The 23,293-nt window shown below is 33.7% G+C and overlaps 1 protein-coding gene across 6 annotated transcripts in view; it reads left to right on the top strand.

Annotated features, from left to right (window-relative positions):
- Positions 1 to 7,077: 7,077 nt before the first annotated feature.
- LOC137387201 (small heat shock protein p36-like) overlaps positions 7,078 to 23,293 on the top strand; it is a 55,791-nt gene continuing 39,575 nt past the window's right edge. The window contains exons 1-9 of one of the 6 annotated variants that reach the window (XM_068073534.1): positions 7,078 to 7,927; positions 9,290 to 9,549; positions 12,117 to 12,194; positions 13,917 to 13,934; positions 14,983 to 15,085; positions 16,474 to 16,685; positions 18,530 to 18,560; positions 18,597 to 18,676; positions 19,592 to 20,342. In XM_068073534.1, the coding sequence (XP_067929635.1) occupies positions 7,459 to 7,927; positions 9,290 to 9,549; positions 12,117 to 12,194; positions 13,917 to 13,934; positions 14,983 to 15,085; positions 16,474 to 16,685; positions 18,530 to 18,560; positions 18,597 to 18,676; positions 19,592 to 19,828 (1,488 nt within the window). In that variant the 5' untranslated portion in view covers positions 7,078 to 7,458 and the 3' untranslated portion in view covers positions 19,829 to 20,342. Of the gene's footprint in view, positions 7,928 to 9,289; positions 9,550 to 12,116; positions 12,195 to 13,913; positions 13,935 to 14,982; positions 15,086 to 16,473; positions 16,686 to 18,529; positions 18,677 to 19,591; positions 20,343 to 23,293 lie in introns of those variants that run through there. The other 5 variants (XM_068073533.1, XM_068073532.1, XM_068073537.1 and 2 more) reach the window with 5 other exon arrangements.

Below are 23,293 nucleotides of genomic sequence, written 5' to 3'. Positions count from 1 at the left end.
CCCTCCATCTTTTTATATTCTCTCAATTACTGTTTTTATTTTCATCTACTTCTTTTTCTCACTTCACCTTCCAATTTTTTCTTATTTTTCCTCTATCCACCCCTATCATTTCTCCAACCACCCTTATCATTTCTCCTCCAACCACCCTTATCATTTCTCCTCCAACCACCCTTATCATTTCTCCTGCAACCACCCCTATCATTTCCCCTCCAACTACCCCTATCATTTCACCTCCAACTACCCCTATCATTTCTCCTCCAACCACCCTTATCATTTCTCCTCCAACTACCCTTATCATTTCTCCTCCAACCACCCCTATCATTTCTCCTCCAACCACCCTTATCATTTCTCCTCCAACCACCCTTATCATTTCTCCTCCAACCACCCCTATCATTTCCCCTCGATCCACTCCACCGGATTAAAAATAAAAGAGTACACCAGGCGTACTGCTAGGTGCTATCACTTCTCTTCCATCCACCCCTATAATTTCTTTTCATCTTGTAATTTCGTCTGTCGAACAACTAAACAGGCTCTTTAACATGTAGTAACAAGCACAATAATAACATACTACTAAAAACAGTTATAGCAGAGACTCCCTATTCTGGTCTCTTGTTCATACCTACCTTCTAGAAACCTCTAGGAATTTGCTCCTAGCTCTAGAATTTTCTGTAGCAGCTGTAAACATTTCTGCTAATTGGAATAATTGGCCGGGCACAAGCGTTGCTGCAGTAACTATTTATGCATTAATTACCGTGTGTGCTCATAGTTGCATAGCAATCACTGCCAGTAGCGATAATGAAGTTGAAAATAACCCTTCCAGTACCCTTATCCAGTAAGAAACAGCTTGAGATGTATATAAGGTAGGGCATCTGATTATATCTAACAGACAATAGCAAGTCTGAGAAAGCATAGCTCAAACACACTCTTGGAATATATCTGATTGACTTGAGGTGAGTCGGTTATTTCATCTGTATATTGCAGTAGCAATAGCTTCCAGCTGTCTGTCTTTACTCGCTTAATGCATTGCTGACGTATTTCTTTTTTGCTTATTATAAACACATGTATTGCAATATATTTCGTTAGGTAAGAAATTATGCTGACATTAAAGTAATTCTAGATTGAAAATATCACTTATTAGCGATATACACTGCATTTATAACATCATGTAACATTCAAGAAGAGCATAAACTGCTCATCAAAGTAGATGGCAGATGGTAGGCAAGCTAAACAGAGCACAACTCCAAAGCAGAGATTTCCTTGTCACATATGCGATAAGCTTTCCGAGCTAGTCACCCAAAAAACTGCTAACTTGTTCAGTTCACATTTAACTGTTGACCAAAAGTTTAGTCAAATCTGTCTTCTCACTTAGGTCGATCTTAAAGATGTTCAATAGTTGAAGTTTATGCTGATTCCTAAGCATTAAAAGAGGATATGACATCACTAGTATTTTCAACTATTTGCGGGTACTAGTTTTGAAGCACTAAGATAGTAAGATATTAATTTTATTCACACCTGGCGATGCTGTTTAGAGCAAATTAGACCATGAAACAAAAACAAAACATACTAAAGTAAATTATGTGTATTGATAGAACAAGCTCTTTTACATAATGCTGTTCTATAATGTAAATTGGCAAGATGTTAGTGGCTGGTTTAATGTGGAATAGATTTTCTGAAGAAGTAGGAATGTAATGGATAGTCAGACAGATTGGAGATGCAGTTTGAGTATTTTAGACGGCAAAATATCTAAGAACACATTTAGCCCCTGAGCATTGGAGTTGGTTATCAGTTATTCTGTTGGTTATCCCCAACCAGCAGATCGGAAATAACCAACAGAGGTGTATATTTCAGATATCACTAAGTATAGTTCAGTCATGCTGAACATTATATATTATTTCATTATCAGCTGTTATTGGCTAGTAGAACAGAGTTTTGTGGTCTAAAGGTGAACAGGGATGTTCAGCTTACCACCAAGGTGATGTCATCTTGTGCTGTACACCTGTGCTGTAGATGACCTTATGTTAGATTATCAAGTAAACCACTTGAGTGTAGGTTAAATTTACTTGTCTTCAATTATACCCATCATCTGTATGCTATAATCACCAAGAACTCCTCGTGTTGCTATATCTATAAAGTTCAGCCAATTATGACATAGATTGAGCAAATATCAACTATACTGTCATAGTAATGCCTCAGCATAGGATTACACATGAAACTCACATGGATGCACATGAAACTCACATGGGTTACACATGAAACTCACATGGATTACACATGAAACTCGCCTTTTCTTATCCTTTAATAGTTTTCGTTAAAACATTGCGTCAGTTTGCCTCAATGAATAGCTTAAGTTATAAATTATGTCGAGTTTTATATTAGTAGTAGACATCCAAAACTTTGAGTTATAGACTAGTTTAAGTTATACAGTAGTTTGAGTTATAAAATTGTTGGAAATATACGGTAGTTTGAGTTACGCATTAGTTTTTATACAATAGTTTGAGTTATGTAATAGCTCGAATTATGTAAAAGATTGAGTTATGTAATAGCTTTAGTTATACAGTAATTTGAGTTTCTATGAATGTTGGAGTTATACGGCAGTTTGAGTTATATAATAGTTTGAGTCATACAACAGTTTGAGTTATACAATAATAAGTTGAGTAATACTATAGTTTGAGTTATACAGTAGTTTGAGTTGTACTATAATTTGAGTTATACAATAGTTTGAGTTGTACTATAGTTTTAGTTATACAATAGTTTGAGTTGTACAATAGTTTGAGTTATACAATATTCTGAGTTATATAATAGTTTGAGCTGTACAATAGTTGGAGTTATACAATATTCTGAGTAATGCTACTAGTTTGAAGATAAGTCTGTAGGAAGTACTAGCATAGTAATTCATCTCTATGTATTCTTACTCATGCTTATAATAAAATAAGTATTATTTATAACCTTGTCTATAAAAGGCTATAATGTCTCACGCAGCTACTTATAGCCAGTAAGAGCCATCATTATGGCTAAGTATTATCATCAATATGTAGGAGCCTGTTGAACAGAGATACCCTTAATTGCTATTCAACTTATCTATAATTGCTCATTATTTCTCTTGCTTGAAATTAGCAGAATTTGTCTGAGTAGACAGTGATGTCTGTCTGCTGCCTTTAAATACCAAGCTGTTAGTTTTAGCTTTTTATCTCTTCATCAATAAAAGGTAGCTAACCGTACTGTGGAGAGTAATAAATTACAGCCATACAGTGACTCTATTCGCAGCCTATGGCTGAGCTATCATTCAGTAACTATATTATAACAGTATGTGGTATTGCTGAACAGACTAAACTAAAGCTATAATTCCTTCTTCAGCTGAGTGATTTTTCTAGTTTTTCAGTGTTTTTGTTGTTTTCCAAGTGTCTTGTTATTTTTACTAGATTATATGAAGTGTATTACACAAAAGGCTGTGTTCAGAATGTATAGAAATATTTATCATTAAATGCATATTATATTGATATAATGATGTCAGTAACAAGCTGTTAATGAGCTTCTCTCTGACAGACATTCTCAAGTAAGTTGAGTCATAATACCTGAGTCATAAGTCATGCAACACAACGATTAGCACAAAGGGGCCAACAGGCATCAACAGCTATACACATATTATATTGTTTTGTTACAAAGTGCTTTGTCACCAAAGGTTCTGTAAGTTCAAAGGTCATGTCTGACACTATTGACTAGAAAGTTGTAAAAAGTAGCCTTTGAGCTGTTTTTCTAACATGGAAGCGATTGAGTCGCTGATAACGAGGTTTTGATGCAGAAACACAAATAAAGCTCAATCTATGATTTATAATTTAAATTCCTTTTCTTGTTAATATGAAAAGAGTTGCTTCTGGTTTGAGAAACAGCAGAGTCATCTTTTATTATATTTTAGTCCACAAATCAGATTCAATACAAATGAAGTTATTTTGAAATGAGTATTTCCTAACACACCACTTCCATGCTTGTAAGACGTTCTTCATAGAGGTCATTATTTTTCAAAGATATGCTAACTGTTTTGTTTTTATACAGTCGGAGGCTATCATTTATAACCCGAGTTCTTAATTTAGAGATGGTTGCTGTACCACAGACTAGTGATGGGCATGGGTAATAAAACTCGTTGAACTCACAGGTTTATCTTCTCTCGAGTCTCGGATAATAGAAATTTTGAGCATTTCGATCTTGCGGGTTCAGTTTTTGACTTGCGAGTTCGGGTTTTGGTACAAGGATCCGTCGAGTAGAGTGGAAAAAAAAACTCGGTCTATTGCGCCCTGCGCTCTAAACACTGTTTAACAACTTGCCTGTTAACACTGCCAGTGTGAATATTGGTCGATGAAGAATAGTAAATAATAACTAAATTGAATATAATTATAATTGCATTGTAAATGTTAAGATATGTTTGATGTTTAGAAATTTTAGACATAAAACCCGTATCAAAAAACCCGATACCCGGAAAACCTGTTGGCCAAGAAGTAGTTGTGCCAAGCACTACCAGCTACCCGATACTCAAAAAACTCAAATGGAAGTGGGCGAGTCTAAACTCGTTGGCCAAGAAATACTCGTGCCCAGCACTAATTCATACCAATCAAGTTTGCCAGTTTTTACGAAACAGGCCTATTTTACCCTTTTTTAAATTAAACAAGTTACTTGATGCTGCAGATCAATGCACTTTTATTAAAGTTACTGGCACACGATAGTATAGTAGCGATCAGTTGATTAATTTATTCATTTAAATTGAAATATTTTTAAATAAGAGTTAATTTAATTAAACTCATTGTAAAACCATCATAATAATACTAAATAAAAATATTCTTCAAAGTTATAGAAGCATGCATTGTAATATTCATGGAAAAATAATTATTGTGGAAGTTACTTTTTTTGAAAATTCAAATAGTCATAATTTGCTGTGCATTTATGCATAGGATGCCATGAAAGAGCAATGATAAACATAAAAGCGTTGTAAATATGAGCATCACTTAAAATTGCTTTACTTTTCATAAAGTTCAGAATCAGGGCTGCTACACAACTTCAACCAGCTGTAAGTTTTCTACAGCAGTTCTTATGCAATTTCGGCTTTTTGTTGAATCCAAGACAAATATTGTGTATTAGCGTTGTTGTGATGACGGCTGATGGCAACTGCTGTAGTGACAGTCTGTCGCAATATTTTTCCTACTCTCCTGCATACCAGACCAAGCATCTATTCATTATATCAGAAAATGTAAACAACTTAAACGGAATTAGGAATGTTAATTACCGGTAGGTATACATCAAGCATCGGAGAAGGTCTGGCACTAGGCAGCAGGTACTGATGCCGGTCTCATTGCTAGTAATATATGAATATTTGCAGTAGTTTTGCTGCGTTTGACCAAAACGTTCTATCTACTTCATCATTTTCTTGTATGTTTGAGTTGTTTCTGTAGGTGATTCTGTGGTTTATTTTATATAACTTGGCTTCATTTATGTTAGTTCTTTTAGACAATTTTAACATTCTATCAACATTTTAAAAGCTTTACTTTTACAAGTCACCATCAAGTCATTAGAATGTTCTGGAATATCTATTTGATAAGCATGTCGTCCCAAGAGAAATTAAACAGTGTTATCAGCACTATTGTGGTCAAAGTTTTGTAATATTAACATAGTCATTGAACTATCTCATGTTTGATCTAGCCTTATTGCAGTTCTGTAAAAAGCCTGGTTGGTACACACCATGATACTGTATGTCGATGTTAATAACACAATACTACTGTGATCGTCTGAGATAAGAATGTTCACACTATCACAAACCCATCCGCGTTTACATCATAAAATAGTCCGGGACATACCGTTCTCATTATATAATGCAGTCGCAGAAATCATGAAATATTAATCCCGCAGCAACTGTCAGGAGAGAAAATATAGATCAAACAATCCGCGACGATCAATCACCATCGCAGAAGTGGTACATATTGCACAGGCTGTCATGGATGTTTGGGAACTATCGGGAAAGTTGGACAACTGCAATCTTTTCCGGCGTATCCGAATTTCCTCGACGATGCTTTTAGTTTATGGCGCACATAGTCGACAAATTGAAAGGACAACCCTAACATACGGCGATATTATTATATATAGTCGGAACCATTCTTAAAGGCTATGATGCTATCATTCCATGCATATGACAAAAATCATTTTTTATTCAATGACACCAAGATACTATACTCATTATCATATGTTTCAGTTTATAAACTTTGTTACTACACCCTTCCATTCAGTATCTCGACTCCTCAGCAATACTATTAGATAATAGATTACCAACTTTTAAAATCCTTTGTTCAAGTCACTCAATAATTTCTAGCTTTTGTCTTCCCATTTTCCTGTTGGCTTGTAATGAGAACATCATTTTTGTTGATGATTCACTGATGCCAATAAAAAGATATACATACATCTTTCGCCAGCTGAGTTTAATTCTCATGAGTTTTCATGGCCTAAAGTCAATATCAAACTTTACTTTTTCGTAGCTCATATTGTGTCAAGCGCACACAAAAATAAATGTTGTATAACTCAACTACACTGCTAATTATTATATATTTCTGTTTTTGCTTGTGTTCACAAAGCATTCTACCTTTTAAAAAATATATATATATTCTATATATATATAGAATATATATGTTCTATATATATATACATGTGTATATATATATCTATTATCTTATCTATAAAATAGATAAGATAATAGGTTTTAACTATTGTATAGCTTTAGAAAAACTTAGACTTAAAACAAAAGGCAGTCCTCATGCGTGTAGCAAATACTAAAATGTAGATAAACCATCTGACACCTGACGGTGGGCTAAGTAAAGCACCTGCTTTGGCTTGTCATAAATAGAGGCTCAATATGCAAGAGGGCAATGCACAGATTTATCTCTGACATGCTTAGCAATTATGCACACACGTAACATGTGAACCTTTAAAAGTTTGCGTATCATGGGTCACTGACTGTACACAAATATTCAAACCTTGGCTAAATAACCTAAGCAAACACAGGGCTTCACGGTAAGTCTCCGTCAAGTACGCTCTGCTTACAATAATAAACGGCTGGCTAACATCCATAATTAGAACTAGCGAGAAAGCAAAGCAGATTCGGAGAGGTTCATAGCTCATTCAACTGCTGGCGAGCCAGGGTGTCAAGGACCTTCACCACAAAGAACTGCTGTCAATAGATCTAGCTTGATACGCTCTCTTTCAAAAGAGCGTGATCTAACAAGTCCGGCTGGATATTTCTCATTAAAGATAATAAGGCGGTTGCTACATAAAAATCTATTGACCAGAAGGAATTGATTTTTCATTTGAACTATTGAGAGCGATATAGTTGTAGCCTAGCAAGTAACGACGCAAGTTACTGCGCACACACTTAGCAGAGATCTGTCTACTTTGTCGCTTTTCATTAGCACGAACTCAAAAAGCAAGATGTCGGCTGAACAGAAATATACTGAAGTCCGCGGTCCAGCCAAAACATTTTCGTCTACATCAACCTTCTCGAGTTCTTCTACCAACAGAACGGTGGCACGAAATGGCGGAAAACCTGAAACAACGAGTGAGTCTGTCGAGTCGCATAGTACGACCTCCAGCGGAGATCCGATTTCACCAATCAACCGCGAGTTTTCTGACAACTTTGAGGAGCTGAAAAGATCGATTTTGAGTGGTGATGCGTACAAACGGAATCAGCGTGTCAACCAGAATGTGGAGCGTCAGCGAGGTCAGCAACAGTTTAAACCAGCTGAAGGGGTAACAACGATTCGACCAGTGCGACCTCCGGTGGAAACACCAATTCAGCCAGTGAAGGCTAAGAGGGTTGTAAATTTCAGCAGTACTCCGACTAAGACAAAGTCTGGTCCTAACTCACCACCATTTACTGATCGCAACAGCAACCATATCGGTACAGTTCAATTCCAAAGCATGTATTTATGTTTTATTCGCAGTTGTACTTAGTCTGGTAGAGAGCAGTAGCTGTAATAACTACTGTGGCACAGAAAATGTTAGTTTCAGAACTAGTTCATGAAAATTTCGGTTTTTTAGATTACAAAAGCACTAAATTTGAAACATTAGTTAGCACGGTATGAAAGCTTTTAGTAAAAAGTACATGCCTACCAAAACTGTATAAATGGGTAAATGTATATATGTACAACTTCTTATTGGCTTTAGTAATCTTCAACAAATGGAGGATGTTTTTCATTGCATGCCAAAACAAAAAGGGGAAAACAGAAATCAGGTGAGCTAAACAGACATGTTTTAAAAGTGGGTAATCTAACAGCATTGCGAAGGATTTGAGGTAGTGAATTGTAGGTTGTTGTAACAGAAAGTTCATAAACTGAAACATACGATGGTGAATGTAGTATGTTGGTGTCACGGAATACATACCGATGTTTGTCATATGCGTGGAAGGAAAAATAGATATACAGTATAGTAGCCTAAATGCAGGATAAATTTTCACTGTTAGAGTTTAGTTTAAGTTTTAGATGCAGTATCTACAGATCTGTATCTGTGGAGGCCCTTCCTCCTCCCTCCTCCGTTTACTTATTCATCATATTGGCTGGATTACTTTGTTGTTCCTTTTTTCACATTCGCTTTAGCCAATGTGTTTCAAACAAACACGAAGGGCTGAGCATTGTGTTCGTTATCAGTGCAAGACATCGGGCTATGCTGCCAACTTTTAAAGACTTCTTTAAAAAGAGGTCATGCTGCTTGGTGTTTTTGTTAGCTAGCCTACCGAATGGCTGCTGAACAGTTACCAGCGGCAGCTGCCCTTTACCCTTAGTCTACCTTTGACATCTGTATACTCTGCTGCACATTATCAGATCCACATCTAGCGCCAAAATTGTTGCTAAAAATTTCTCAAGTTTTTGTTGTTTGCTTTATCTATAATAGTCCAGTCTTTCTCGTCCATGTAATATTGATAGTTTGATATAATATTTAATGGGTTGACTAGGCCTATAACCTGTTGTTTATAAAGTTTGAATATTCAGTTTATTGACAGAAACTTTATTAGCTGCGGTCATCTTGACAGTTGGGAACAAAGATTAAGCTTTATATGAAAAGCTATGGGTACCAATAAGCAACAAGCTTTCAGAAAGCACAATGAGAAAGCACTATTAAAACCATGAAACTGCTATTATTGCAATAAGTTTTTGTCCCATGGAAAAAAATGTTGATCAAGGAGCAAGGGCTATTTCTACTGAAGGTATGCTAAAAACGATTCATACTTTACAATGCGAATTAATGGAAATGCTCTATGTTACAGCCACATCACCAAAAATGATGAACAATTACAAGACAGAAATGCACATCCCTGTGAGACGTCACCATGGTGACTTTGATGATTTTTTTAAAAACCGATGGCTAGAGCACAACACATCTCACATGGATACCGAGTTTGATCGCAGACGTATCGAATGGGAGTCCAAGCTGGATGATATGAAGAGAGGTTTCTTTAATTTCTCACCTTTTGGTGACCACCACTCTCAGAACCACCACTATGAGGCAGCAAATGCAATTCAGCCAGTAAGTTTATAAGCTACCAATAACCTTGTGCTTAGCAATTTTCACAATTCAACTATTTGTAACACCAAATTATAAATTAAAACGTATTTTAAAGACAATGCTTTTTTATTTTGTTTTGAAAAAACACACCCAATACTGTCATTTTACAACGATATAAACAAGTTTATAAAAATATATAGCTATCCTTGGTAAACACAAGTCGTGTCACCAAGACTTGTCAATTGTTTATGCGGAGTTGTCTTACCACAAGCTGTAAGCTAAATATAACTAGGGCTCAGCTAGGACATACTGAATACAGTTGTACAACAAACTCAAATTTTGACGGCAGCATTACACAAAGGTCACAACAGAGGTCAAAACAGTTTTGAAAGTGTTCTCAAAGATAATTTATATATAAATATATATATATATAAATCTATTTATAAATATTATAAATATATATTATAAATTTATATATAGGCTATAAGTCTCAAATTCTGTAGTTCATCTGTCCAGCTATAGCGATAAAGTTTTAGCAGCAAAAAATCACCTTCGCACAAGATTGGATTTTACGACATTCAAAGCGCAAGTCTACCAACAACCGCCCGTAACCACAAGACTAAGCTGTTCTTGTCGCACCCATCGCTCGTATCATATACTGTGTATCCTTTTCGCGATTGTCTATGATGTGTACTTTTTATTTGTAATTAATACAGTGTGCTCTCGGGTTACGATGTCTCTGTTTATCAGAGTTGTTTTGCCATACTATATGGAACACATTGTTTTTTCATCCTCATACTTCGAGGGCAAATTATTTTTGCTTTCTTTCTCACCATACATATCAACAAAAGTTTCTCTCGAAATTTAAATTTGGAAGTCGGTTACGGATTATGCCGAAATAATGAGAATGGCGAAACGCTATTTGCTAAAATCCCTACCAGAATGCTTGAAAGAAGATACGATGCTCACTATTTCAGCTCAGTATTATTCGTTTCAAGTTATAGCAAAAATAAATTCGAAAACAGATGAGTGATAGATTTTTAGCCTATGACAAAGTTGAAGCTTAGTAAAATACACAGTAAGACTTAGTTTTAATCATTTGTTACCAAGCTAAATTTAATTAAGTTAAATTCAACATTTATCTTATTTGTCTGTCTCAAGGGTAAGAACTCTCTATGGTATGTACTGCCCGCAGTACATTGTAACGTTATATTTTCCTACACTAAATACCACTAAATACAACAAGGTTTTTGTAGATAACTATAATTACTAAAGTTAAAATATTGTTTTGCTACTAATTTTTAATATATATACAGTAGATATGTACAGTACATAAAATTTTACCAAAAGGTGTTTGCATTTATCATAATTACTGAGGGTTTTTAAACACTCTACGAAATTTTCGCTTTCCGATGCCAACACTGAAACAAATGAAAATCATATAATTGTATATATATGTACAAAATAATTTTTTATTGTAATCGTGGCAAAACAGACTTTATTTAGCCATTACTCGCTAATTATTTTACATTTACATTTGAACACCTTTACAGTTGTTTTATTTATTTTTTTTTTCAAAAAAACACTTTTTTATTATTTGAAATTCAAAAGTTACAGTTGTTTGAAAAAGTTGGAAAAACTATACAGTTTTTTTTATTTTTTCTCTTAATTTATTTTAACTGCACTACACACTTTTCTTATGATATGAAATTCGAAAGGTAGAATGGTAACTGGTGTTATATGTTAAACAAAGCACAATTCTTTTGTGCAAAAACTTTTTTATTACCCAGGCAATGCTGGAATTCAGCTGGTATATATATAAAATAACATCAGGCTGCTTGTGAGGCTTTTAATGTGGTAGAAGAGGTTTTTAGTAGACAATATTGACAGTTTATGCCATGACTTGGTATTCATCCTTTAATAATTTTGTTGACAGACATATTGGTTTTTCTGAAACACAAAAGGATTAGTATTTCTACATAAAATCGTGATATTTATATGATAAACCTGTTTTAAATATTTGTATCTCTGTGGAAATTGAAGTGAATTAAATAAATACAGTGCATTCATATAATAATGTTTAGACAAGGAATAGATTTGACATAAAAGGAAATAACAGAAAAGGTTTACTCAGTTTGTCCAGGTTTTACAGTAGTAAAAGTAATGACGGCACTTTTTTTTTTTTCAAAGTGCTAAGGTGTATTCACTCACAGCTCCTGTCACAGTAGAAATAACTCAATTTCATTTAGGCGACTCACTTAAAATTTAAGAGTGGCTCATTCTATTTGAAATTTTACCAGTAATAAACGGGGTTAAAAGTCTGATTTCTGATGTCTCTCAATGTTTCATGTGCCATTTGTATCACCTAAGAGAGTTCACCATTTTAGAATTTTCAATAAAACTACCTTTTTGCTGTCGGGGAGGTGAGCATTCTATGGTGAGCTTTGTTTTCGTTGAAATGATTCCAAACTTACATTTCTCTACTGTACTTTTGAACTCAGTGTAGATTTAACAATTCCACTGTGACTCCATCTGATGTTGAATAGTTCTTGCATCATCATTAGAATTTGTAATGTGTTATGTTTTAGCTTTCCTGGCCATTCCCTGATCATCGTTTGTGGAAAAACTGGCCAAAATTTCCAAATAGTTCCTTGTCAAAGCTGTTTGTAAGTCTGTCAGGCGACATTTTTTAGTTGCTCTGTTTGCTTTGAAAGTAGGTGGCGACAGCGAGTTACTAGCTAAAGCAAGCCTGCCAAAACATCCGCTTGTGTATTCCAAATTCTAACACTCCCTTTAATGCATTCCTTTCGGCAGTCATAGCTGTGTACATATGCTTCTCACTGACCATCGCAACAATAATCATATGCAATAACATTTTCAGCTTGTGCATCAGGTGCAGCACAATACCAAGGCAGAATTTGTAAGTGAACTTCTGTGTAAAGCACCAAATGTGTTTACTACATTGCACCCTGGGTAGCCTCTCCCTTTAGCAACCTCTTGTAACTTTTTAGTAGTTTTCCTGTGGAGGTATAGGAAAAAGAAAAATGTAAATTTCGAACTTGTCTGTCTGGTTTTGGCGTGTCCTTGCTCAATTATGCCAGTAAAGAGTAGGGCGCAATCGCATTCCAGGATGTGATGCAACTAACAGTATGATTAACAGGGCGACTATCACTTGAAAATATTCCACTTACCTTATCGATTTCTATGCTCACATTTATGTAGTTGCGTATTTCCATCTTTTGTAGATTTTGGTCTCTCAGCATTTTAACCAAGGAAAAACATTAATATTTTTTTCATAAAATAACAATCAGCAGAAACTTTTGTGCCAAACGCAGCATTGTTAGCCTGGAACCCTAAGACTTTTTAACCATCAGTATCATTCAATACAGCAAAAACGTTCAAGTTTTTGGACTAACTCGCTGATATATGTAATTATTAGATTCCAGGCATCAGTAATCCATAAAGTTAACGCCAAAATATTGTCAGCAGGTCAAATGATTTGATTTCACCAATAAATGTTTCCCAATAAATTCATTCTTTCATAGTGAACTGAAATATACTAGCAAGAAAATAAAGTAACTTCAGTTGAAATGAGGTGATCACAAAAATTCAATTTTTTTTATGCAATTATATAAAAACACTGAATGCTTTCTTTAGATGATTGTTTCTTATTATAGCTAAAAACTTTAACTTTAACTCTAACAAGCTCTAATTAATCAAACATTTAATAGCTATTATTTATGTTTCTTTCCAATTTGCATAAAACTAAAAAATGGTCTCTATATACTGGTTGTTTTTGTGTAACTGTTGTTAGGTATTTACGCTTGGCAGCGATGTTTGAAGACTACGTAGTAGAATTCTTTAATTTTTATTCTGAGGAAACGACTCTTAAACAGTGTCAAATATCCGTGATAGATTAACGGATTGTTCACCAAATTTCCTTTATATAAAGTTTTAGCATCTATAAAACCTTTATTCTGTTGATATCAACACAAAACTTGAGTGATTAGCAATAAAACATGTGTAAACTATCATACAGGAAATATGTGATGAACTAAATTCATATAAACTTAAACAAAAAACAAATGCGTTGCAAAGTTGTTTTTTGAATCATATCTACAAAAGATTTTATGACTAGTTAAAAGAAAAAGCAGCACATTCTATGCTTGGAGAAAGAACAAAAGTACTAGTGAAAGATCACAAATAATTTGCGTGCAAGTCAAGAATGTAGCTGTATAAATTCTTGGATGGAACCTAAAGGAAATTACCAAAAATTTTATAGCCTCTTTTACGAGTTGTCTTTTCTTAAACGAAGAAAAGACAACTCCATTAAAAATTGTTTTCACTCATGTTTCAAAGTCACTGTTATTTTTTATCTATTTCAGCAGCCGTCAACCGTTTCTCTTGTAAGTCAGTGCTCTGCCTTTCATTTTATTAGTGCACACCTTTATTTTTACCTAGTAGACATGCTTGTGTTCTTTCGGTGATGTTTATGTGATATAGTAGTTTGTAATACTTAAACCTCCAATTTAGTGCATAGCTTTCCAGGCTCTTGTACTGATAAGACAACTTCTCTAGAAGTGTGTAGCAAGCTTCATTACGGTTATTAGATTGTTGTGTACAGTAGTTACCTAATATAGCTAAAAACCACAATATCTACAATATCCAAACTCAGTGCTATTTTTACCTTACCCTGCTTGTTACCCTTGGTTTCCACTTTTTTCAAAACCTGTGTTCTTGTGCTCAACCACGCTTCTGCAGAGAGATTGCAGCTGTGGCCTCAGTTCCTATGTTTAGCTCTTGTAGTTGTAGTAATCGGCTACCTTATGAGTTAACAGCTTCTTTTTTCCATTTTTGTTCAAGATTGTTATATGTTGGTTGAGTATATGTTGGATTTAGAAATTTGTTGTTTAAATATTTAGCTTTTAGTATTGTACTATACCTTTTCGTAATCTGTACAAGTACATAATATGTATTTACCTGTTTGTTTGCACAAGCAGTTCAAAATTCAGCCAAACGTAAGTTGCTGTCATCAATGAAGTGAAACTACTGGTTCTGATTTTGTAATAAGTTTTAGTTCAACTATGGCAATTGTTTATTATTTATTAAATTATTATTAAATTATATCATTATTTAACATGTATAATTGTTGGTTAGTCTGCAGATTTAATTAAACGTTTCATGCAATGTATGTATTTACGTAGAAGCAGACTCTTTTTGTTGTAGGAAGTTTTTGCTTAAGAACAATAGAATGTTTGGCACAAGAGAACAAACAGAATATAGTTTTGCCAAATATTTCCATTTATCCTTCATAACTATGGTTACAATATTGAGAGCAGTATATTATACAATACCCATAAAGTATTTTGCCTTTCACTTGCCTATAATGGCCATTATAATGTTGTGGTCATGGTTACTACAGTATGTAAATTTAAAATGTTTGTCTTACAACAGGGGCCAACAGGAAACCCTGAGTTTGCTGTCAGATTCAATGTGAAAGACTTCAAACCAGAAGAGATTAATGTATCTACAAAGGGAGGACGACTCACAATATCAGGTGTGCATTTTTACATGTTACTCATTATGTCTCACTGTTTTTTTAAAGAAGGTCGACCGCACAATTTGGTACTAAGATGTTTATTTATCAAACCTTCAAGAGAGTGATTGTGGCCAATGTGTGGGATTCCCAACTTTTAAAACATTTTGGTTTAACTCTCTGAAAAATTTTATATTTCTGTCCTCTTATTTTTGTTTTGGCAAAATATATCTTTTAGTTTATAATTAATAATACCAGTAAGAAGTTATATATATGTTTTTTAAGAAAATGAAATTTAAAAAGAGAATTTTAAACTCTTCGTGTTGAGTATATTAAAACTAGACGATTTTTGTGCTGCTGCAAAAGATTTTAATCAAAAATTGTCTAGCTTATATATAATTGATAAATTGATTATAGACTGATAAATTGATTTATGTATGTATATACAAATTTATATGTATATGTATATATGTATAATTTTGTTAGTATATTATATGTTCCCTTGAAGTTACTAAACATCATTTAGCAACACTATTTGCAGTAATTGACAAATAGTTATAAGCGAAATCAACTTGTTGAAACAATGTACTCCAAGGTTTAAGTACCAGGAAGCATCATAAATATTTAATTGTCCTTTTCATTCAAACTTCTCATTAACTCATAACAGATTTGTGAAATCGCATAGATTTCTTTGTAAAAACTGTTTTCTGTGGAGAAAATAGAACGATCTGTTTAAAATTTGTCATTAGTTTTTTCTTTAAACAAAACGCTTACACATTTCTACATGCCTAGCTAATGATGGTAACTCACTCTACCTATTCCTAAAAAATTAAACATGGGTTATTTAAATATGAGTAAAGCAACATTGGTTACACGCAAACATCTATTAATAAATTCCACACACGTTTACACGTGTACAGATATACACACACATGTACACACGCATATATGTGTACTTTTTAGTCGACTTTGTCCAAGCTTAAAACACATACGCTTGTGTCCAAAAATATCCAAAAAAAAGTCTTAAAACGAAATATCCAAAAATATTTCGTTTTAAAACTTTGTTTGGTTCCTGAGAGCCAGTTTTTTAAACCCCCTTCGGATTAGAAACTCAACAACACTCTTTTGTATGCATTAAGGACAATTGTTTGCAATAAACATGATTAAGGATTGTTGTAATGAAAGCGGTGCAGCAGTTTGCGTTAAAGATCTACACACATCTTGCAAGCTCTTTGGCTAAAAAGGTAGAAAGGAAAAATCCTGGCTACACCAAAAACTGGAGAAATTTTCAGTTACTGCAAACACATATTATACAACGTTATGTCTAAAGATTTAATACACATTGATATAATGTTAGCATCCCATTATCTTTGTGCCTATGTGCAACTTGAGAATGCTTGGTACTGCAGCTACACACGAAGAGAAAAGTGGCAACAGCACATCTCGCAAGGAGTCTAAGCGCACAGTTGACATCCCAAACGATGTACAGATTGGGCTAATGAGGTCAACTCTCTCTAAGGATGGCATTCTCAGCATCACTGCCCCTATTCGCCCTCCTAATTATCTGCCTGGCCAGCCACATAACCCTGCCTTGCAATCTTCTGCCCAGATAACACAGCAGGTTCGTAGAGAAAACAACTCCAAATGTGCAGGAATGCACATATGCCTGGCTTATGCAAAGCCAGGCTGGCAAGTAGATTATACATAATAATATAAGTTAAATTAAAACCATGAATTAGTAGGATTTATTAAATAGCTTATAAAATAGAGATGGATAAATAATGTTGGCCATGATCTATGGTGGAAATATCAGAAGATATTCACAGTGAGTTAAACAGCCACTTATCTACTTTATATCTTGTCGTAACGGTTGTGTTCTTCAACAAAGCATTAATTTTTACTCAGCAGTCAATGGCCAGAATGTGAAGTTGCATCAAAGGTAGCAGTACACTTTTCATTGAAGCTCATTTTTGAGACAATCATGCTGCAAAATTCACTTCTAAATTGCTAACATGAACGAATGAAAAGTAATAAAAATATAATTGGATAAATTAGAATAAAGGTTAGCATATTAAGAATAATGTTATTAACAAAAAAAATATTTCTTTGGCTGTTAGATAGAGCATAGGCTCACTTACAACCAGCCTTAGAGGTTGGGATAAAAATTTCCTGTAATGATAATACTAATAATAATGATAATAATAGTAATAATATAATTAAAAAGTGTAAACTCTAAATCAGGCTTGAAAGACTCACACAAAAATTTACAAATATTGGCGGTTTGATAAAGATCTGCTATATTGGTCATGGTTGCTATGTAACAATGATATTGCTAGCTATTCATCATTATAGCCGTTGCTGCTAGGTTCAAAGTTTGTGAGTGTCTAAGAATGGAATGAAATCACTGATTCGGGGATGACCCACTTTTGTTGTTATTATCTATACTCGGACTGACACATGTACAGTATTTGTTTCTATTACAACATAAAACTAATGATTTTATGAAACAATCCTGGCACAGACCTTTTGCCAAATCTTTAAAACTCAACCAATCACAAATCTTTAAAAAATACTCTCAGAGCTTATTTGTGAAGTTTAGTGAAATTTAATAACACAAGCAATGCTAAGATGCTCTGATCAGAAAACATGGTTTATCATAAGCTATGTGTTGATCTCTTGAATTGAAAAGGCTTCAAGCTTGAAGGATGGATAAGGGATCCAGGAATCCTCATCCTCAAAACATTATCATGCATCCAAAAACTTTCGTTGCCTCATTGGCTCAAACATAATAATATTTGGGTAACAAAAGACAATATAATTGGCGAGCAATGGACAGAAAACACCATTGATTCACTTACAATCATTAATAAGATAACTTCATGAGTTTTTACTTGAACTTGTCCCGCGTGTGCTTCTAGAACAAGAATGTGGTTCTAATTCACATTACGAAACTTGTCATTGAGTTCACTAGAACTATAGTCATTTGGAAAGCTTGTACATGGAGGGTAAATTATAAACAAATTTTTACAAACCATGCAATATAATGATAGACCTCCTGTTTGAGACTCCTTAATTAGGACTGACTCCCATGAGTACTTATTTATCTGGAAAAGTGTTAAAGATAAAACAAGGACTTTGATTAATGCTGCTTTATCAATTAATTGATCAATTGATTGATCGATTGATTGATGCTACTTTATAAATGCTGATTTATTGCCACTTTATCTGAATATTTCTGAGCTATAAGCTTACATAATGAGCTTTATTGAGTTCAGATCATAATTGGCTATGACTTTGATATAATTGAAGTCTATTTCAGTGGTTGGTTGTCCGGGTAAAAGTTTTTCTGCAACAGACTCGCACCCATTTAAAGTCATACACAACTTTTTTTACCTCTTTTGTATATTTCAAAAACTAGCTGCCATCTTTGATCAGAGGTCAGCTAATGAAATTGATTCTTTGCAGCATGCCAATGCTGTCAGTTCCAGCCCAGTTGGTAAAATGCCTGGAAACGTGGCTGTGGGTTCTGCAGGCTCTGTTGTCACAAGAGAGGCTGACACTGGAGACGCCCTCAACTATAGTTTATCCATTGCAGGGTATCAGCCACAGGAGGTTTGTAGTATGTTCAATGTTTATATATAAATAACTTTCTTTTTTGGAGTAATATAAGATAACCTGAATATTTTAACAGTTTTAATGCGCATTAAACCGCTAAAGTAGCATTGTTTGCCTGATGATGCCAGCTAAGAAGTTGGTAAAATGCCATGGAATAACATCGTGTCTATTCTTATACCACTTGTTTTTTGAGTCAAATTGTCTTTTTTTGAACTATTCAATAACTTGTTTCTATTCTAGGCTTGAACGCTCACAAATCCCCACAGTTATAACTTATTACCAAGGACACTTCTAGCAACTTAATGTTTCGCAATGTTATCAAACAGCATTCATTTTAAGGAGTTGCATCAATAGTCATTTATTTGGACTGAGGAAAGACATGCACCTTATTGTTGTTGCAATAAGCTTCTGAGTTGTTTTATAACGGTGCCGTGTTTTGACGTAAAATCCAACATTAAAAAGCAAGTGAAGTCAACACGTACACAGTGCCTTGAAAATATATGTTATGATTAATTGTCTGATATGAATATCATCTTGGGTCAATAGACACGTCAACACCGGTAACTATTCGCCTGCAATGATTTGCAAAGAACTGCCCTTTTATACCCTACTAGTAAATTATCTTCTCCTTGTAAATAAAATTATTTTAATTTCACTGCTAGATATTTTTTATATAGCAGCTAAACATGTTAGACAGGCATATTTGGTATAGCACTTACCTGCAGTGCTCCTTTCTTCAAGTGTTTTAACTCTGATCAAGTTTTGTCAATTTTAATCATGAAACATCCTGTCAGTCAGATCACCTCAACCATAAAAACAATTGCAAACGATAGAAAAATACCGATAATTTCTGATAGAATCTACTAAAATTTGGTGCAAGTTCATTTTTAACTTCTCTCCGTTTCTGATTAGGTGACAGTCACAGTTGAAGGAAGAAAAGTTACTGTTCACGCTAAGCATGAAGAAGACTGTGGAGGAAGGAAGGTTCACAATGAAATGACGAAGTCTTTCGATTTGCCACCTACAGTTAACGCCCATAACGTGAGGAGTTACATCAAAGATGGAAGCACTCTCTTCATCGAGGCTCATCTTCGAGACGATCTTGCTGGCAAAATTCACCTCGTTCCAGTCACACACAAGTCATTTTAAATTTATGAAACTGACAGTACGATTCATCATTTTTCATAGATGATACATTTACTGCCTTGCAAACTCAACGTTTGGAGTTGCTCTCTCTTTGAAATCAGAAAACAAAAGTTCTGCTTAATGCTGCTTATAACAATATTTTACAAGAAGGATATACAGTAGGTCATTCAAAGCGTGTTTACGTATGAGGATAAAGTTAATTGATTTTACTGCTGTGAAGATGCATCAATTTATTCCTTTCAAATACCTATATGAACTTTTTATATAGATGATGTTGAGAGAACCATATTTGAAAATGTGTTAGTTGTTTACTATCTGAGTAGTGAGCAATGTCAGGTATCTGCAGATCTGTTCGATTACCGGCTGGTAGTATGTTTGAGAAACTAACTAACCAGCCCAGATGGTGCAACTATGGTGTTCTGTTTAGCAGTATTCAAGCTTGTTGCTGGTGGAATTATGCCTATATATTTTTCTATTTGAATTACTATAAAGTATAATTTTATTATGTAATGGTTGATTTTATCTAGAGCATTTATGATTAATCAGCTTTCTATGTATATTGTTTGCAATAGAATGCTTTTCAAATAAACAATCGTCATACTTCCACTTCCATCTACTACTTGCAACTTTTACCTGTCATCTTAAGGTCAGCATCAGGTCAAAATAATGTCAGCATAAGGTCATCATAAGGTCAGCATAAGGTCAGCATGGCGTCTGCATGACAAAGACTCTAGTTAGCTGCAGACACACTTTTCGAATTTGTCAGGTGTTTCTGGACTTGACAACAAGAGGTTTAAGACAACTGATGAAATACCCAGGTGTTATGGTTCATTTGCCCTTTCTGTTTCCTGTTTGCTGTTTCCGTTGCCTGTCTTGTGCTAACAGAGCTTTTTCATTTATTTATTCCCTTTGTTCCTTACCGGACACAGTAAGATATAGCAGCTGGTCATGAATAGATATGCATGTGTTTTAGAGGCAAATATTGTTAGTATTCTGTCATCTTATCTACCCACCTTCCTCTCCTTAAACAAGATGAAGTTATTGGTTTGGCACTCAATAGTTTGATCATGAGTCATTTAGTTCCGACTTACAGAGTTCTGTTAAAAATCAACAAATCAAAGATTCTTAAATATCAACAAGTTTGCAGGTAAAAAGACTGCAATTTCTAAAATATTTATATGTACCTATAACTATCAAAGACATATGGTATCAATATTTATGTATACATATAACCATTATAGACATCTGGTATTAATATTTATGTATACCTGTATCCATCGTGTATACATCTGGTATTAATATTTATGTATACCTGTATCCATCATGTGTACATCTGGTATTAATATTTATGTATACCTGTATCCATCATGTATACATCTGGTATTAATATTTATGTATACCTGTATCCATCATGTATACATCTGGTATTAATATTTATGTATACCTGTATCCATCATGTATACATCTGGTATCAATATTTATGTATACCTGTATCCATCATGTATACATCTGGTATTAATATTTATGTATACCTGTATCCATCATGTATACATCTGGTATTAGCATTTATGTATACCTGTATCCATCATGTATATATCTGGTATTAGTATTTATGTATACCTGTATCCATCATGTATACATTTGGTATTAATATTTATGTATACCTGTATCCATCATGTATACATCTGGTATTAATATTTATGTATACCTGTATCCATCATGTATACATCTGGTATCAATATTTATGTATACCTGTATCCATCATGTATACATCTGGTATTAATATTTATGTATACCTGTATCCATCATGTATACATCTGGTATTAGCATTTATGTATACCTGTATCCATCATGTATATATCTGGTATTAGTATTTATGTATACCTGTATCCATCATGTATACATTTGGTATTAATATTTATGTATACCTGTATCCATCATGTATACATCTGGTATTAATATTTATGTATACCTGTATCCATCATGTATACATCTGGTATTAATATTTATGTATACCTGTATCCATCATGTATACATCTGGTATTAATATTTATGTATACCTGTATCCATCATGTATACATCTGGTATCAATATTTATGTATACCTGTATCCATCATGTATACATCTGGTATTAATATTTATGTATACCAACAACCATCATGTATACATTTGGTATTAATATTTATGTATACCTGTATCCATCATGTATACATCTGGTATTAGTATTTATGTATACCTGTATCCATCATGTATATATCTGGTATTAGTATTTATGTATACCTGTATCCATCATGTATGCATCTGGTATCAATGAGATTAGTAAAATAGAAGTAGCCATCTCCATTTCCTAAATGGTTTTTAATTTATCTCCACCTGGTTACTGAGACCAAAATTTAGATGCCCTGAAAAGACATCCAACTGTGGAGAGCCAAAAGACTGCTTTCTCTAAACCATGAGTCACCAGAGTGTGACTCACATGTCTACCACCTGAGATGTTTGTGTTCAATACTCCACACTCGCTTTATGTTTAATTATATATATACGGTAATTAAATATTATATTACAGTATATATTATACTATATAGTTCTATATACATTAGTATAAGTATATATACTTATACTTATTGTATATTTGTAATAATTCGTATGATTATTTATATATATACATATACCGCAAAACCTTCATTTGAATGCCACGCTTTAATTGCACGCCACCTCTATTTTAGCGCCACTTTGACATTCTTTGGTCTTTATGAACGGACAACTAACCAGTAAAAAATTTTCCACTAAACGGTACTAATATCGACTCAGTTACATCAATAACAATTGATTATTTTGTTGTTGCTGCTCATATCAAAGTCCATTCTCTAATTCCAAAGCTTTACAGTTTTTTGATAAAATTTTCAAAGCAACACCACAGAAATAATGAACAACTGTATCAGGCTAATAGTAGTGCCTTGTTTAAGGCGGTCTTGATACTTCAATGTATTTGAAAAACCGTTCAACATGTCCAATGAAATCTGTACTACTATTTTGAGGCTAAACTTCTGTTTAGCGCATACATGCAAGATTACATCTGGTTTCACTTTATACATGTGGTTTCTCTTTATACATGTGGCTTCTCTTTAAAGCGTAAAACTTTAGTTCTTCTAAAAATTGTTTGAATACTAATTTAGTATATATATATTTGCATATACATAATATATAATAGTATAATATATAATAATATAATTTATAATATAACATGTAATAATATAATATATAGATATATACACATATATATTTAATTTATGTATATATTTAAATGTATTTGTATATATTATATTTATATATAAATATACTAACAGCGCTATTTGCTATACTGTTAGCATATATACTATATGCTCACAGCACTCTACCTTCTGAAAAGTGTGGAGTGTTATAATTAGCTATAGTGTTGAAATAGGTTAATAATACTTATCATTTTCA

Source organism: Watersipora subatra, chromosome 2, assembly GCF_963576615.1.
Source record: "Watersipora subatra chromosome 2, tzWatSuba1.1, whole genome shotgun sequence".
Taxonomy (NCBI): domain Eukaryota; kingdom Metazoa; phylum Bryozoa; class Gymnolaemata; order Cheilostomatida; family Watersiporidae; genus Watersipora; species Watersipora subatra.
This window is presented reverse-complemented; position numbering and strand designations above follow the sequence as displayed.